The sequence below is a fragment of the Pelophylax lessonae genome, assembly GCF_965119305.1.
Source record: "Pelophylax lessonae genome assembly, chromosome: 7".
NCBI lineage: Eukaryota > Metazoa > Chordata > Amphibia > Anura > Ranidae > Pelophylax > Pelophylax lessonae.
The window spans coordinates 204,383,370-204,402,433 of record NC_138774.1 but is presented as its reverse complement, the minus strand read 5'-3'; the positions used below and the strand labels follow the sequence as shown (position 1 = coordinate 204,402,433).

The window sequence follows — 19,064 nt, the reverse complement described above, 5'->3', positions numbered from 1 at the left end:
TTCACCAATTACTATCGGGTGTCGGCTGCGAGAGGTAGCCAGAAAGGTTTAGGACGTGGAAAAGGCTTCAGCTATTCAGGATGAGGCAATTAAGGCCTCTATAAGTTATCCAGAGGATGACTACTGATTGCTGCCTCCTGAAGCGATGTGCGCTGAGGAGAGCAGTGAGCTGAAAGACTTCTGAAGGTGAGGTGATGAATTTTTTCTGTGTGAAAAGAAAACAAATGGACTATTGGTTGTTTGCTGTATGACCAGCAGTGTCTGCCCAGCAGTAGGTTGGGACAGACTCCATAGGTAGGTTCCTGTGTGTGAAGGTAGACGCCCACAGTGGCCAGGGTTTATTTTATGTTTGTTTGATTTATGATGTTTTGATGCTTGCACTTGTATGAAGAAAATTGCAAGAATAAACCATAGACTGTTGTTTTCAACTACTCCTCGGCTATCTCTCTGTGTAACGAACCCCCCCCCCCCCCCCAAGGGGTCACCCTCTCCCGCTACCGAGCTAACCCCTCACAATATACATGTGTGTATATATATATATATATATATATATATATGTATATATATATAATATATGTATGTGTGTGTGTATATGTATATATATATATATATATATATATATATATATACACAGTATATATATATATATATATATATATATATATATATATATATATACATACATACTTTAACTTATGTATAGTTTTTTTATTATATTATAATTTATGATTTTGCGTTTCAAACTTTATCATACCCGAGATGTTATAAAGAAGAACGCACAGTAAAAAAAAATCACGTGTAAATAGTTGGTTTGGGCTGCTCATTCTTAAGAATTACATGCAAAATAATGGTACCGCTTTCAGCACCTAAAATCCGAAAGAATCAAACCACCAGGAAGGTTAATGCCCAGTAAAACACACATTGCCACAGTACATCTATGAATGGGCACTTAAAATGAGCTAAATTAACTTGTAATCTAGGGAAATGAAAACACCGTATTTATTATGCTGTTGTCAGGCCTCATGCCCACTAGGCTTAAAAAACGCAGGTTTTACAAGCATTTGACTTTTTTTTTTTTTTCTACCTGTAAACACACTTCAGTGTTAACTCTATGTTATGTCAATGCGCATATTTACAGGCAGAAAAACAACAAAAACATCACCAATGCGTTCAGGAGAGGAGCTTTTGGGCAGAACAAATACGACACTAGGGAGTTAATTTACTAAAACTGGAGAGTTCAAAATCTAGTGCAGCTGTGCATGGTAGCCAATCAGTTTCTAACTTCAGCTTGTTCAATTGAGCTTTGACAATAAAACCTGGAAGCCGATTGGTTTCTATACAGAGCGTCACCAGATTTTGCATTCTTCAGTTTTAGTAAATCAGTCCCTAGCTGTGTTTAGCACTTGAATGTTCATTCATTTGTTCCATTGGCCAGAATAAGGTAATATTATGGCTAACGTAACCCATAAATGCTCAAAGTGCTCGATGCGCCTAAACGGGTGTGCAAAAGGTGCATTTTTTAAGCAGCTTTTCTCGTGGCAAGAGAAAAGGTGTTCAGGGGAGGTGACCAAATGCTCATTGCTCAGTGTGTATGAGGCCTCAGGTAACAGTGAAGAATCGGTTATGGACATCTCACCATTTGAGACCCTGAGAAATATAAAAAGTCAGTATATGATAGAACCCACCAGTATCCATGCGTAAGTCAAGTGTCAGTTTTAGATAGAGATGACCTGTAAATGCAAATATTGTTGAGCTTCTTTTTTTAAGAAGAATATTACAATGTCAAATAAGCCATAATAAAGTATGTCACCGCTCTAAAAGGAGAACTTTTGTTTTCTTAGGTTTAGTTGCTCTTTAAGTATTAAACCCAGACGGTGCTAAAGGCGTAATAATGGAAGAGAAGGAGGAGGATGAGGAGAGTCGGTCTGCATCACTGGTCACTACCCCAGACCACCAAGTGTCTCCAGATCCGGTGCCAGATGCAGCTGGATGTATGGCGAAAATTAGACAGCTTCTTCCAGATTCAATCGGTGAGGAGATGCGCAAAATCATTGCTCTTGCTGGACCAGCGGTAAGCAATGCATATACTTGTGATTGTGAATGGGTATCAGACAAAACAAGAAGGATAGAAATCTATCCAATGAGAACAAACTATTTTAATTGCTGTCTTTGTCCGGAGAAATTCTCTCTGTCTTCATGTCACAATGATGGTTGTGATATGGAACAGCAAATGAGGGGAAAACTGCTCAATGGGGACACAGATAGGACCTGAAGCCTAAAAAAAGGTTTTAACCATTCCCTTCTACTTCCAAAACTTCCAAAACAGCCAATCAGTGAATGTACCTAATACAGAAGCTGTCCCCAGTCGCAGCCAGATCTGGAAATAGTTTAGTAGCACTGGGCTTATGGGACATGGAGGGAGACCTATCAAGTTACAGGTATCGGAAGGCTTTTTTTTTTTTTTAGGTGACCATAGTGGTGAGAGCTGACTTAAAGTGTATCTAAAGCCACATTTTTGTTTGAATCTGGATAGAGCAGGGTAAAATTGGAATCACTTTTTTTTTTTATTACGGTCTGCGTCCCCAATGGAGAAATTCCTGCTCTCTTCTTGTTGCAGTGATGGGTTATTTATAAAACAGCAAATTAAGGGAAAACTCCTTAATGTGGACAAAGACAGCACCAGAAATACAGGTTATATCGACTCCCTGTTTCCAAACCTAAATGGGGGAAAAAAAAATGTTTTGGCCCGCTCGAGTTGGGATCATTTTTCCCCTCCCACCTTTCGAGACAGCCAATCAGTGCTTCTGGCTTGAGACCTACAGGTATCAGAGGGCTTGGTTTATTTTTAGGTAGAAGTGGTGGAGGGGTTCACTTAAAGTGTATCTAAAGCCATATTTATTTATTTTTTTGCATACAGTGGAGAAGAGTTAGAACATCTGTCAGACTTTTACTGCTGTCAGCGGCCCCATTGGAGAATTCCTCTTCTTTTTCTGTCAGTGAGGGGTGTCATATGGAACAGCAACTGAAGAAAATCCCCCCAGTTTGGACATAGACAGTACTTGAAACAAAAGTTCTATCCACTCCCTGTTCTATCCGCATATAAATGGGGAAAAAAAAGTTTTGGCTCAAGTTGGGATCATTTTCCCCTCCTTATCTTAACCACTTTAGCCCTGGAGGATTTTCCTGCTTAAAGACCAGGGCCTATTTTGCGATTCGGCACTGCGTGATTTTAACGGACAATTGTGCGGTTGTGCGACGCTGTACCCAAACAAAATTGACGCCTTTTTTTCCCACAAACAGAGCTTTCTTTTGGTGGTATTTGATCACCTGTGCAATTTTTACTTTTTGTGCTATAAACAAAAAAATGCTTCAATTTTGAAAAAAATAACAATATTTTTCACATTTTTTTATATGAAATTCCGCCCCAAAAAATGTAAAATCAAAATTTTTTAACATTTTAGGCCAATTTGTTTTCTGCTACATATTTTTGGTAAAAAAAAATCGCAATGGGCGTATTTTGATTAGTTTGCGCAAAAGTTATTGCGTCTACTAACTAATGGAAAGATTTATGTCATTTTTATTGTTTATTTTTTTAACTACTAGTTAATGGCGGCGATCTGCGATTTTTTTTGCGGGACTGCGACATTGCGGCGGACAGATCGGACCCTGACTAACATTTTTGACACTTTTGGGAGTACCAGTGACATTACTACAGTAATCAGTGCTATACATATGCACTGTTACTGTAAAAATGACACTGGCAGGGAAGGGGTTAACTTTATTAGAGATCAAGGGGCTAAGTGTGTCCCTAGGGGCGTGCTTCTAACTGTAGAGAGGCATGGCTTTTGATGTAACTACAGAGCCATACGATCCTACATAGCAGGATTTTATGATCTCTGCAGTTACACCAGGGAGAATGACAGGCGGCTTTGTTTACATCAGCCGCCTGCCTTTCTCCCTCTCTAGCAGGAGATCGCGAGTGACCGGCGGACATCGGAGCCGCTGGTCACTCGCGCGGAGACCTCAGTGAACGAGCTGGGGCGGAAGCTCGCCCCCTACAGGCTCCTAGGCGAGCGACGTAGTACTACGTCACTTTGCCCAGGAGGGGCTGACCGCCGCAGTAAATGTACTTGCGGCGGTCGGCAAGTGGTTAAGACAGTAAAAAAGGGTGTTTTATCTTTCCCTACTCAACCCAAAACTTGAAAAAACAAACTAAATATGGATTTAGATTTACTTTAATTTCAGGCTTTAGGTTCTTTCCTGTCAGAGCAGTAAGGATGTGGAATTCTCTTCCACAAGCAGTGGTATCAGCAGGGAGCATTGATAGTTTAAAAAAACGATTAGATGGGCACCTTACAGGGGTATACAATGTACGGTTAACAGCAAACACACACACACTCATCATAGGTTGAACTCGATGGATTGGTGTCTTTATTTAACCTGACTAACTATGTAACTAAATAATTATTTAAAAAAAAAAAAACCCCAAGAGCTTCCCGCAGTAACCAAAAGTAGAAGTTGCAGTTTTACTTTTAAAGAAAACATAAAGCAGTATGTACTTTTTGAAAAGGAAAGATATGTTTAAAATCTCAGAATAGTTAGGTTTCATTTATCATATTTATCACGTTTTAATATATTTTTTTTTTTTATTTGTTACATACAAATCCAAACAGTTCATTACCAACGTGGAAGAGATGCACTATATAACCTAAAGTATTGGGACACCTGCCTTTACACGCACATGAAATTCAATGGCATCCCAGTCTTAGTCCGTAGGGTTTAATATTGAGCTGAACCACCCTTTGCAGCTATAACAGCTTCAACTCTTCACTGGGAAGGCTGTCCACAAGGTTTAGGAGTGTGTCTATGGGAATGTTTGACCATTCTTCCAGAAGCGCATTTGTGAAGTCAGGCACTGAAGTGGACGAGAAGGCCTGGCTCGCAGTCTCCACTTTAATTCATCCTAAAGGTGTTCTATCAAGTTGAGGTCAGGACTCTGTGCTGGCCAGTCAAGTTCCTGCAACCCAAACTCGCTCATCCATGTCTTTATGGACCTTGCTTTGTGCACTGGTCCAAATCATTTGGTGAAGGGGGGTTATGATATGGGGTTGTTTTTCGGTGGTTGGACTTGGCCCCTTAGTTCCAGTGAAGGGAACTTTTAAGGTGTCAACATACCAAGACATTTTGGACAATTTTTTTTTTTTTTCACAAAAAGGTGCTTTATTAAGGTAATTAAAGCATATGACAAAAGAGTAACAGTCAAACAACAATAGATTACAAAAATTGTTAATAGAAACAACAGTATCTTGTTCTCAAGTGAACAGCGAGTAACATCTTCTTAGAAGTTAAGGCATTTCAAGGCAAGAGAAGATAACAAAATCTTATCAGTTGGAGGGAAACTTAGAAAAGTGAATTACACATCAAGTATGATAGATAACCAAAAAATAAACTCGTACATTACATAGATGTGGGAGTTAAGAACACTGTTGTACCTTACTGGACAATTTCATTCTCCCAGCTTTGTGGGAACAGTTTGGGGATGGTCCCTTCCTGTTCCAACATGACTGCGCACCATTCAAGCAAGGTCCATAAAGACATGAATGAGCGAGTTTGGGGAGGAGGAACTTGACTGGCCTGCACAGAGTCCTGACCTCAACCCAACAGAATACCTTTGGGATGAATTATAGCGAAGACTGCGAGCCAGGCCTTCTTGTCCACATTAGTGCCTGACCTCACAAATGCACTTCTAGAAGATTGGTCAAACATTCCCATAGACACACTCCTAAACCTTGTGGACAGCCTTCCCAGAAGAGTTGAAGCTGTTATAGCTGCAAAGGGTGGGCCAACTCAATATTGAACCCTACAGATTAAGACTGGGATGTTCATGTTCGTGTAGGTGTACCAATACTTTTGGTAATATAGTGTATATGGCCTCAAGCCCCGTTTGCAGTCTTTTAAGCGCAGGTTTCAATGCACAATGGGGTGCATATGAATGAGTGTGGCCAGGTCTATGCCTGAAAAAAGAACCTTGTTTGTTGTAGTGCTAGAAAAATGTGGTTGAGTAGGAAAAAGTACTCCTATAGTGAGAGTCAGGACTGCCTCTCTGGGAATCCTGTGGCCATTTGATGAGACTACAATTACAGAATGTGGTAAAGTAAATGTCCAGTAAGCCGTACATTGAAGCAGACCCGCTGTGGTATCGTTTCTGGCAACCTCAGCCTGGACTCCCAACTAGGCCATCCCCCAAAATGTTTCGCTCCGCCCCTCAGAGCTTAATCATGGGGATGGAGACACCAAGCACAAGGGGGAGTTTAAATGCATCATCAGCTGGCACACAATTGAGGAAAAGAGTGTCAGGTGTGTATGGAGCCAGTCATGAAGATTGGGACCTGTTAAGCTCCATATATATACGAAGCAAACAAGCCCCTTCACCAGCCGGCACTCACAGGGGTGGGCACAGGAGCAGCATCCCTTCAAGGCCTGAGCGGCTCACACAAATTTTCCTTTGGTTTACAAATACAGAATACTGAGTTGAGGCCCATAGGTAAATGAATTATGTATAATTAGATTTCATTTTGAAATTATTCCTTCGCATTCGCAGAGAAGCTAATGATCTTTCTAGGACTTGACCTCCTTCACCTTCAAAATGTTCCTGTGTCCCATTTCTAAAACACCTTACCCCAACTTCAGTAAGAACATCTCTTTATGGACTGTTTTTTTTTTTTTTTAACTTGAATTAGATTAGGCCGCGCCATCTATTTATATGTAGCTGTTTGTGACCGGCGGCCGCCGGTCACTCACAATCTCCCGCAGGAGAGGGAGAAAGACAGACGGCTGATGTAAACACAGCCGTCTGTCATTCTCCTTTAGATCATCACAGAGGATATGCGATCCTGTTATATAGGATCGCATGTCTCTGTGATGATCTAACAAGCCACGCCCCCTGATCACGCCCCTAGGGTCACACTTAACCCCTTGATCACCAATAAAGTTAACCCCTTCCCTGCCAGTGTCATTTTGACAGTAACAGTGCATATTTATAGCATTGATTACTGTAGTAATGTCACTGGTACCCCCAAAAGTGTCAAAAATGTCAGTTAGGGGTCTGATCTGCTTGCTGCAATGTCACAGTCCCGCAAAAAAAAAAAAATCGCAGATCGCCGCCATTACTAGTTAAAAAAAAAAACAATAAAAATGACATAAATCTTTCCCGTAGTTAGTAAACGCAATAACTTTTGCGCAAACCAATCAAAATACACTTATTGCAATTTTTTTTTACCAAAAATATGTAGCAGAAAACAAATTGGCCTAAAATGTTAAAACATTTTGATTTTTACTTTTTTTTTTAAAATTTCATATAAAAAAATTGGAAAAATATTGTTATTTTTCAAAATTGTCGCTATTTTTTTGTTTATAGCGCAAAAAAAAAAAAAAAAACGCACAGGTGATCAAATACCACCAAAAGAAAGCTCTGTTTGTGGAAAAAAAAAAGGACGTCAATTTTATTTGGGTACAGCGTCGCACGACCACGCAATTGTCCGTTAAAGTCACGCAGTGCCGAATCGCAAAATAGGGCCTGGTCATTGAGCAGCCAAATCCTCCGGGGCTAAAGTGGTCAATTCTTTTCTGAGACTATTCAGAATTCTATAATGGGTGGATTTGATCTGCAATTGATCTCCTTCTGACCTGTATTTGACCAGCTTCAAGCAGGTTTTGGATTTCCATATACAGTACGTGTATGGGGATGCAAAACCTATTCGAGGCACAGGCCCTAAGGATTATGACAGAGGAGAAAGGGTAGAATTTTACTTATAGTTACAAACCTCTGGCCAAACCAGTTTTTAGAATACAGAATATATTTGTCAATAGGTTTTAGCGAAAGGATCAGCTACTCATATAATTATGTTCTGTTCAGTTGTATACCGTTCATTCTCTTTTGTGGGACATAGCGTGAAGATAATATTCCATAGCATTATGCCAACAAGCTCTGCCAGTGCCGCGTGAAATTAGTTATTGTTTGGACAAGCCGCAGAGTCTTGCAACAGGAGGATAACACAAAATTATATTTCCCCTTCAAGTAATTTTATCTTCCATCCCTACCCTCTTGAGGCTAGAAAATCAAGTTCTCCAAAATCTACCATAGCATCTCATAATGTCATCATATCATCCTATAAAATGGGGGTCAGCAAACAATAGATTATGATCTACCCTAGATCACGGTCAGTTAACTAGTAGATCGCATTCTGGGCTTGGTAACCCCATCATCCCAGAATATCAGAGTGCAATGCAGATGGACTACTTCTAAAGCTGTAGTAGGGAGCAAGAGCCGCATAAGCAGATGCCTCCTCTGTAGTGCTTCTGTCCCATGTGGAGTGACACCAACTGCACTCCATTTCTTATCATGCCAGCAGCCTCCAGAGTGGTGCCAGCAGCAGGAAAGAAGAGATCTTCAAGTCTGTGTGAAGCAATACACTGGGCATAATACTATAGGGCTGCTTTTACACTCATATGCTGCAGTTTACCCACACCGCGGGTACAGTATAGTGTACTAGCAGCTTTCCTGCGGGGTTTCTCCGCTTAGCCATCAACTTCCATTATATCCTGTGAGCTTGGTGCTTTTAGAAAGTGCACCACACCTGCAGGATATCTAGAGCAAAGCACAGCTAAATCAGGAAAGCCCCAGATGAACTGCGCTGCACCCACGGTGCAGATAAACTGCAGCACATCAGTGTGGAAGCAGCCTTATAGGGATCTCAGAACAATAAGGGTTCATTTACATTTATAGTTTGGGGGTTGGTAGAACTCCCCTAGTTAAGACACGTTTTTTCCACCCCTGCCCCAACCTAGCCCTCTTTAGCTTCTGTGGCCAGAGGGGTACACATGTCGCAGCCATAGCAAGCATTATACATCAAGTTGGTGGGTGTAGCACTTGCCAAGCATGACCCATTCAAGTGAATGAGCCTGTTTTGTTCCAGAGATGTTTTGCCTCTCACTTCCTAGTTAAGGCCTTTATTTAAGGAAAATAAAAGTTGGGGAATGGTAAGCGCAAAGGCAACAACCCAGTCCAATAAAGTTCAGTGGTAAAAGTTAAACTAAGAAAATAAAAAAAGTCCAAAAATTATAAAGACCCCTAAAATGGGCTACTCAAAAATAATAAAATCATAGGCTCGTCTGTCATAATAAAGGATCCATACATTTCTGATGTCTTTTGCCTTTTACACACAGAGGATGTGCCTCGACAGTCCTGGAGCTGGTGTTGGAAGTCTGCTCGTGCTGGATGGGATGCGGTGGAGGAGGCGGCATTGGGCGGAGTGACATCAGCAGGATCCACAATGCTTTGCAACGCGTTTTGGAGCATGCGCCGTGCCGTGCCTGGGCATGCATGCTCCGTTCTCAAACTGAAGTCACTACATGAAGTGCCGGCTTGTTGTCACACGTACATAGACAATTAAAATCCATTACCATAACCATAAAATATATATATAAATAGTACATAGTATCTTGGTGCAAAAAGCTAATTTTATGGATATACAGATTATATTGCTAAATGCCTATAAGAAAATAGGGAGGCTTTTTTATTATTATTATTATAAGCGCAAGGTATGGAGTCATTAAAAAATATTTTTATGGTTTTTCTTCTTATGTGGAACTTGGAGTGGCTAATAGATTGATATTTTTACCCTTACATGATTGACTACCACAGATTGGTTTAATGGAAATTGTGGTTGCATCTGAAATAATTGCATAATTACCTAACACATATTGATTTGAAGGGGGTAATAATAGCATGTGAAAATATGGAGATGGTGTCATGAAATTAATATAAGGAGAATATTATTATAGAATGGTGCTCACATCAAGTTCCTCATTTAGGTCTCCAGGTGAGAGGGTATCAAAGGTGAATATCCAAAAGGTTTCCCATTGACAGAGTTTAAGGAAGTGCTCCACCTCCGGAAGATCAATGGGCATGGCCTCAACCACCCATACCTGTAAGCCTTCAGTTGATTTATTGTGTGCTTCCGTAACGTTTCGTGGGACACTATGTACATGTGTAGGTTTGAAGGTGTAGGTTTTCCCTTTAATGGCAAAGTTTTTCTGCCCATGATGTACAAATCTGCACATTTTACATAACGGTTTATGGCATTGAAACATTCCTTTTAGGGGAATTAGACAGGGATGAGCAACAGATTTGGACCTGAATTTGCTGGGTGCTATTTTTGTTTAAGATTTGGTGCTTTCCCGTCTGTGATTTTAGGTCTCTTTTTTTAAGGTTTCCTGAAGGTGCGGGTCTTGTAAGTGAATGGTCCAGTGTTTTGAAATAATAGATTCTCTTACAAGACCCGCACCATCAGGAAACCATAAAAAAGAGACCTTAAATCACTTACAGGAAAGCGCCAAATCTTACACAAAAAATAGCACCACTTCAATGGTTTCTACTGTTGTTCTATAGACCATGTGGTATATTGTCTCACCTGTCCCTTTGGCCTATATTACATAGACCAAGCCATTAGACTATTACAAAAAAGGTTTGTTGGACATCGTTGCTTCTTTGAGGAAGGAAAAGACGTACATAGTGTCCCACACAAAGCACACAATAAATCAACTAAAGGCTTACAGGTATGGGTGGTTGAGGCCATGCCCAGGGATCTCCTGAAGGCCGAGCTTTTCCTTAAACACTGCCAACAGGAAACCTTTGGATATTCACCTTTGATACCCTCTCATCTGAGGGCCTAAATGAGGAACATGATGTGAGCACCATTCTATAATAATATTTTTCCTATATTAATTTCATATCACCATCTCCATATTTTCACATGCTATTTTTAACCCTTTGATCAGTGTTTGTTAATTATGCAATATTTTCAGATGGAACCACAATATCCATTAAACCAATCTGTGGTAGTCTATCACATAAGGGTAAAAATAAACAGCTACAAATAATTATTATTCTATATTTCTCCACAGGTATTTTTATACTTGAATTACTGGGGGTGGTCGTCGGTATTACATATCAGTAAGTACATCTTTTATGAATGCAATCTTTTTCTAGCGCCTCTTATTATTCAAACGCCACGTACCTACTTAGCTGAGAATACCCTATTTTGGGCTAATATTATAAATGGCAAAACTATTAAATATAATAAAAACACAAACAAGAATAATTAATAATCAGCAACAAATGTTATTTGTTTGGATTGACACTTCCCCCCATTAAGGAATATTGCTGTATTAATTAATGATTTATATTGGTCCAGGTATTGGAGTACTACTATAGATCTTCTTATAACATTTATTTACCGGTATATATATATATATATATATTCTTTTAATATCAATCTAATAGCCACTCCAAGATTCCCATATGAAGAAAAACCATAAAAAAATATTTTTTTAATGACTCCATACCTTGCGCTTGTAATAATAATAAAAAGCCTCTCTATTTTCTTTTAGGTATTTAGCAATGTAATCTGTGTATCCAGAAAATTTGCTTTTCCAAACACCGTGTTTGCACCGAGATACTTTGTACTATTAATGTATATATTTTATGGTTAGTAATGGATTTTAACTGTCTATGTACATGTGACAACAAACTGGCATTTCTGGCTGGCGATACATAAAGCTCAGGCACTCTGTAGTGACTTCAGCTTGAGAAAGGAGCATGCATGCCTAGGCATGGCACGGCGCATGCTCTGAAATGGGTCACAAAGCATTGTGGATCCCGCTGACATCACTCTGCTCAATACCACCTCCTCCACACTGCATTCCACGATTCGTTCCACCGCATCCCATCTAGCACAGGCAAACTTCCGACACCAGCTCCGGGACTGTCGAGGCACATCCTCAATGTGTGAAAGGCGAAAGATATCAGAGAAGTATGGATCCTTGATTATGAAAGGTGAGCCTATGATTTTAATATTTGTGTATGTAGCCTAAATTAAGGGTCTTATAAATTGTATTGTTCATACTACACTTAAATAAAGCAGAAAAGAGGAAATGTGTCTTTAAGGAGCACACATTTCTACCCCTGTGCACTCTCCTGAGTCCAAAGGAGGTCTCTTCTTTCCACCTTAACAAGGATATTGTCCTTTCATTCTTGCGTACTGCTCCAAAACATTCTGGGGAAATTTCTTTCTACTGTGTTGATGAAGTATGGGCTGTGAGAGTTTACCTCTAAGTTATGCCTCATTTACACTGACCGGTACGGTTCGGTTCGGTACAGTTCAGTACGGTTCGGAGCGTTACACCTTGATCAGGCTTGCGATTCCACCGCCAACAGTACCTCAGCAAAAACAATACCTCAACAGTATAGCTCCACCTTGTTGGTACGGTACTAATGTGCTTGGTACCCCAACGAAAGGGTCCCAAAAAAGTGGTACGGTACGGTTTTGAATTAGGGTTCCATTCACAACTTTTGACAATGGAAACTGCAAAAATTGCGTACCGTACCGAACCAAACCGAACCGTACCACTCAGTGGAAACTAGGCATTAGTGTCTCTTTTAGGCAATCAGATTCCTTCTTTGTGCTTCCTAAGGCTTCCAGAAGATTTACTGCTTCTCACTAAACCATTACTAGGGTAATCAGACAAGTTATCATTAGAGTCTATGGTTTGAATGATAGGGTCTTTCTATTCTCTCTGCTAAGGTACACTACCAGATATATTAGTGCTTCATGAGTGTTTCAGCATCAGGCATCTGTTTCTCAGATTTGCAAAGCTGCCACTTGAGCTTCTATTCCTAGGTTTGGTAAGATCTACCAGGTGGATGGTCAAGCCCTCTTTTCATGCCAATTTCAAGACAAGGTTCTAAAATCTGTTGAACCTTTCTTGACCCATTTACGGATGTAGGCCAGTTGGTGTTTGCTGTGTTGTTAACAACTCAACTGGACTGCTTTTAAATATGATAGTCATAAGAATTAAGAAGCCTGTGTCCTTTACTGTTTGACTAAGGAGTTTTGACTTACCAGGAAAATCTGTTTCTTAGAGTACAGTACAGGCGACAAGTCCCTCCCCTCTGTTATTATGAACTCCTTATTGCTTGCTATAAACCTGTGGCTAGTAGGGTGTGGGGGGGGGGGGGGGGGAAATCTTATATAAGGCAATGCCGTGAAACGTCCTCATTTTGCCAGTGTCCAATAACCTGAAGATATCTGCATACAACCCAATTGTGAAAATGACTAACCACTTCCTGACCGCACTATAGCCAAACGACGGCTACAGTTCGGTCATGCAGTTCTAGGACATCCTCCCAGAACTATGCCCCCCATGGGCCCGCTGCTGCTGATCACAGATTGGGGTAAAGACCCAATCACAGCTGGTCATGAAGTAAACACCCTTGCCGGTTATCGGCATTCCTTTCCTTCCTTTCCTCATGCTGTCACAGTATGAGGAGAGGAGAGAGCCAGTAACCAAAGAGTGTGAAAGGGGACACCTACACTGATAATCAGGGCACTGATCATCAGTGTCCTGATAATCAGTGCAGCCCCAACAGTGCCCATCAGTGCTGCTTATCAGTGCCCATCAGTGCTGCCAATCAGTGCCACCTATCAGTGCTGCCTATCAGTTCCCATCAGTGCTGCCTATCTGCACCGCCTAGAAGTGCCCTTCAGTGCAGCCTATTAGTGCCCATCAGTGTCGCCTATCAGTGCCATCTATCAGTGCCCATCAGTGACACATATTAGTGCAGCCTCAGTGCCTCCTCATCAATGCCCACCAGTGCTGCTTCATCAGTGCCCATCAGTGTAGGCTATCAGTGCCCATCAGTCTTGCCTATTAGTGCCCATAAGTGCACATCAGTGAAGAAGAAAAATTACCTGTTTCAAAACTTATAACAGAAACTAGGAAAAATAATTTTTTTTTCTATTTTTTTTTGCCTTTTTTTGTTTGTTTAGCAAAAAATAAAAACTCTGGTGGTAATTAAATACCACCAAAAGAAGGCTCTATTTATGTGAAAAAAAAATCATAAAAATGTATTAGGGTACAATGTTGCATGACTGCAATTGTCATTTAAGGTGTTCAACAGCGCTGAGAGCTGCAGAAATTGCCAGGGCACAAAGGGGGTGAGGCAAGTGGTTAAAAAAAATCTTGTGTTCCGTACTGTACTCTAGGGAAAGTAAAACACCCTAATTTTTATCCTTTACTTCTTGTATATCCTTGCTACTGATCCTATTCAGGCTCTCTGCAACTTTCTGTTTACATGCACTTGCATCAGTGTGGGCTGCATATTGCTCTGGAAAAGTTACCTAACAACAAGGGTGCATTTGACAGGTGTCAGAATTGGAAGACCTTGTCTTTGTGGCAGGATCACTAGGAGTTACTTAACCACTTAAGCCCCGGAAGATTTTACCCCCTTTCTGACCAGGGGGTATTTTGCGATTCGGCACTGCGTGATTTTAACGGACAATTGCATGGTCGTGCGACGCTGTACCTAAACGAATTTGATGTCCTTTTTTTCCCACAAACAGAGCTTTCTTTTGGTGGTATTTGATCACCTGTGCGATTTTTTGATTATGCGCTATAATCAAAAAAAGAGCGACAATTTTGCAAAAATAACAATATTTTTCACATTTTTTATATAAAATTCCCCCAAAAAATTTAAAAATCAAAATTTTTTTACATTTTTGGCCAATTTGTTTTCTGCTTCCTATGTTTGGTAAAAAAAAATCACAATAAGCATATTTTGATTGGTTTGCGCAAAAGTTATTGCATTTACTAACTAAGGGAAAGATTTTTGTCATTTTTGAGTAATGGCGGCGATCTGCGTTTTTTTTTTTTTTGCGGGACTGCGACATTGCGGCGGACAGATCGGACCCTTGACTGACATTTTTGACACTTTTGGGGGTACCAGTGACATTACTACAGTAATCAGTGCTATACATATGCACTGTTACTGTAAAAATGACACTGGGAGGGAAGGGGTTAACTTTATTAGAGATGCAGTGACTATGTTTGTCCCTAGGGGCGTGCTTCTTACTGTGCAGGGATGTGACTGTGTGTGTAACAGCACAGATCAACGGTCCTACATAGCAGGACCGTTAGATCAGTGCTTTTACACAGGGAAGAATGACAGGCGGCTTTGTTTACATTAGCCATCTGCCTTTCTCTCTTCACAGCGGACGATCGCGAGTGACCGGCGGACATCAGGTCTGCCGGTCACACGCACGGAGGTGTCCGTGAACGAGCCGAGGCTGGACCGCGCCTCCGGCGGCGTGCGCCCGCCGCTATTGGCTCCCAGGCTAGTGACGTACTGGTACGTCACTTTGCCTGGCCGGGGCTGACCGCCGCAGTATATGTACTTGCGGTGGTCGGCAACCGGTTAAACATAACCTGCAAATTTAAAAACAGTGAAAACAACCTTTAAAATGATACTTATATCGTAAAGTTTAAATTTTAGCGTTTGGTTTTACCATTGTACTTTTCACTGTCTAACTGAATAAACATTATACTGCTTACATAGTTGAATAATCAGACTTCAACAGCAAAAGCCAAAGATTCAAAGTTTAGTCATGGACCATGAGAATGGTGTCGTTACCAGCTGTATAGGGGGAGGGGTACACTTCGGTAAACATGACTCGAATGCCCTATCTCTTGTAACGGTTTATCTAACTAGTAATAACATTTTGGAAATATCTTCACATTGCTGTCCTTGGCTCATCTATTTGCTTTCCCTGTTCACCAGCCAATGCCTTGTGGTCTCCAGTGGGGTGGACCTAAAGGTCACAATCTGGGAGCTAACAGACTCTCATCCCATCCCTGTTACACCAGTGAGCACCGATGGCTCCTTCCTTTGATTCTGTAGCCTAGATGAGCCTAAAAATACTGATGGTTACACTTGGGGGTTGATTTACTAAAACGGTAGAGTGCAAAATCTGGTGCAGCTGTGTATGGTCGCCAATCAGCTTCTAACTTCAGCTTGCTCAATTAAAGTGGAGTTCCACCCCAAATTTATACTTGACTCCATCTTCTCGCTCTGGGTCACCTGAAAAACAAATGGATAATCGCAATTTTTTTTTTTTTTTTTTTACTTACCTCGTATAGTAGAAAATATACTTACCTTACTTCCTTCTTCCTCCCCTCGGCGGCCACGGCGATTCATCACTCCCTGGCTTTGCAATGATTCCTGGGAGCTGAACGTCATCGCTCCCAGGAATCAATGCGCCTGCACCGGCCCCGACGTCAGTTCCAGTGCGCGCGCGTCATTCCCTTCTAAACAGCTTCTGGGCATGCCCAGAAGCTGTGGAGGGATGACGCGCGCGCACCGGAAGTGAGGGCAGGGCCGGTGCAGTGCATCGTGGGACCGAAGAAGACGGAAGAGGACGCAGAAGAGGATCGCGCTGGCTTCAAGCTGCCCACACCTGAGATGGCAGCGCTGGACCATACTTTTTCATGGTAAGTATTTCTCCTAAAAGGTAAGTGCAACCCGGGACAGATCAGAGGCTATCCATTGTGGAATGTACTAGCCCTGACTGTCCCGGGGGTATTTTTATTAAAAAACTTATTCCCAGGGGGGTGGAACTCAGCTTTAAGCTTCGACCAAAAAAAAAAAAAAAAACGAATGCTGATTGGTTTCTATGCAGAGCTGCACCAGATTTTGCACTCTCCCGTTTTAGTAAATCAACCCCTTGGTATGCTGTATATCACAGCATGGCTGCTTCTGCAGTTGTTCTGCTACCTCCTAGCAGTTACAATAATCGGAAGCAGAACCGCTTCCAAACCTTTTTTTTTTTGGGGGGGGGGGGGGGAGGGGGGACACTTTAAAAAAAGGATGGAACTCCTGTTAGAACTCCTCACTTCCTATACTGGAGACATGACAAGAGTGAGTAGACATCTCCGCAAAAAGAGAGGAAATCCCAACTTGGAAGATGTTTCCTTCAGGTGAAAACTGAAAAATGTTGGTTATCCCATCACATTCTCTCCTGGTGACAGTGGTCACCGGGACTAATAGTGATCGTGACAGTGAGGACTCTGGCAACAATAAAATCTGCCGTGGGTCAAAACCCCTCTCTACTCCACCCAAACCCCCCAAAAAAAGTTCTGTTCCCCATTTAGGTAAGTGTACAGCACCCAAGGTCTTCAGATCTTTACAGCCATTTTGCTCTATTTACATCATGTACTATCAAGTCATAGCTCTCAGCTGCCTCTCTTTTGACAAAGTTTTTCCTCTTTTACAGCCAAATCATTCTGTCTGTCTTTCAGCTTAACCCCTGCATGCCTAAGGGTAAAACAAATCTAAATGACTCAGACCAATTTTGCAATTTTGACAGGTGTTAGTAACACCGTACGTATCATCACAACTACTTTGTACATCCAGGTGGATTATACTGTGTTTTTTTTCAGGACAAATTGAGCTTTCATTTGGTGGAAATTGTATTTCTTTTTTTTTTATCAAAGGAGAACTGTCCCATTTTTTTAATTTAACTGTATATTTCTTGCTACTACCATAACCTACTACCAAAGAACAACCCAAAATAAACTATCCTGTTCCTGACGACTGCAGTAATACCACATAAGTGTATGTTAGGCTGGCCATACATTAACCACTTGCCGACCGCCGCAAGTATATATACTGCGGCGGTCAGCCCCCCCCTGGGCAGAGTGACGTATGGGTACGTCACTTGCCCGCGAGCCAATAGGGGGCGAGTGCACGCCACCGGAGGCGCGCTCCCGCCCCCGCTCGTTCACTGCCATCCCAGCGCGAGTGACCGGCGGCTCCGATGTCCGCCGGTCACTCGCGATCTCGCGCTGGAGAGGAAGAAAGGCAGGCGGCTGATGTAAACAAAGCCGCCTGTCATTCTCCCTGGTGTAACTGCAGAGATCATACGATCCTGCTATGTAGGATCATATGTCTCTGTGGTTACATCAAAAGCCACGCCCCTTTACAGTTAGAAGCACGCCCCTAGGGACACACTTAACCCCTAGATGTCTAATAAAGTTAACCCCTTCCCTGCCAGTGTCATTTTTACAGTAACAGGGCATATGTATAGCACTGATTACTGTAGTAATGTCACTGGTACCCCCAAAAGTGTCAAAAATGTCAGTCAAGGGTCCGATCTGTCCGCCGCAAAGTCGCAGTCCCACAAAAAAAATTGCAGATTACCGCCATTACTAGTTAAAAAAAAAAAAAAACAATAAAATTAACATAAATCTTTCCCTTAGTTAGTAAATGGAATAACTTTTGCGCAAACCAATCAAAATATGCTTATTGCGATTTTTTTCACCAAAAATATGTAGCAGAAAACAAATTGGCCTAAAATGTTAAAAAATTTAGATTTTTACATTTTTTGGGGGGGGGGAGGGGGAATTTCCTATAAAAAAATTTGAAAAATATTGTTATTTTTTTCAAAATTGTCGCTCTTTTTTTGTTTATAGCGCAAGAAGTAAAAATCGCACAGGTGATCAAATACCACCAAAAGAAAGCTCTGTTTGTGGGAAAAAGGACATTGATTTCATTTGGGTACAGCGTCGCACGACCGCGCAAATTGTCCGTTAAAGTCACGCAGTGCCGAATCGCAAAATAGGCCCTGGTCTTTGAGCAGCCAAATCCTCCGGGGCTTAAGTGGTTATACAATTTTCTGTACAATTTTCTTTAGATTTACCTTAAACTATGTAGTACAAAGGCGCCTACCTTATAGGATGCCATTGAAAGTGTTGTTTAGTTGTCACCTCATATTATATGGATTTTGGTAAATCTAATAGAAAATTGTATAAGAGAATTAAACATGTGTGGCCAGCCTTAGTTGTTGTTTGCACCTGTAGTGCAGCCTAGAAACAATATGCTTTTTTTTTTTTATTCCTACCTAAAACACACTGACATTGACAATACCTGAAAAACAAATTCTTTCCAAAAAAATACTTATCCTGACCTTTGACCCTAACCTTGACACACCAAACACTAACCCTGACCTAGATCAAACCTTGGATCTAGATGTTTTTTAATTTTTTTAAATATTATTTTATAATTTTAATTATTTATTTTTTTTTTTTTTTTCTTCGCACACTTTTTTTTTCCTGTCTCTGCAAGGACAGAAAATGATACAATGTATCTCTCTTGTCCATTCACAGAGACA

At 41.2% G+C, this 19,064-nt stretch overlaps 1 protein-coding gene across 1 annotated transcript in view; it reads left to right on the top strand.

Moving 5' to 3' along the window:
• The first annotated feature begins 1,845 nt into the window (after positions 1-1,845).
• Positions 1,846-19,064, top strand: part of LOC309560300 (multidrug and toxin extrusion protein 1-like) — an 85,125-nt gene continuing 67,906 nt past the window's right edge. Inside the window, exon 1 of the mRNA XM_082263914.1 lies at positions 1,846-2,071. Within this exon, the coding sequence (XP_082120040.1) occupies positions 1,892-2,071 (180 nt within the window). The 5' untranslated portion in view covers positions 1,846-1,891. The remainder of the gene's footprint in view (positions 2,072-19,064) is intronic.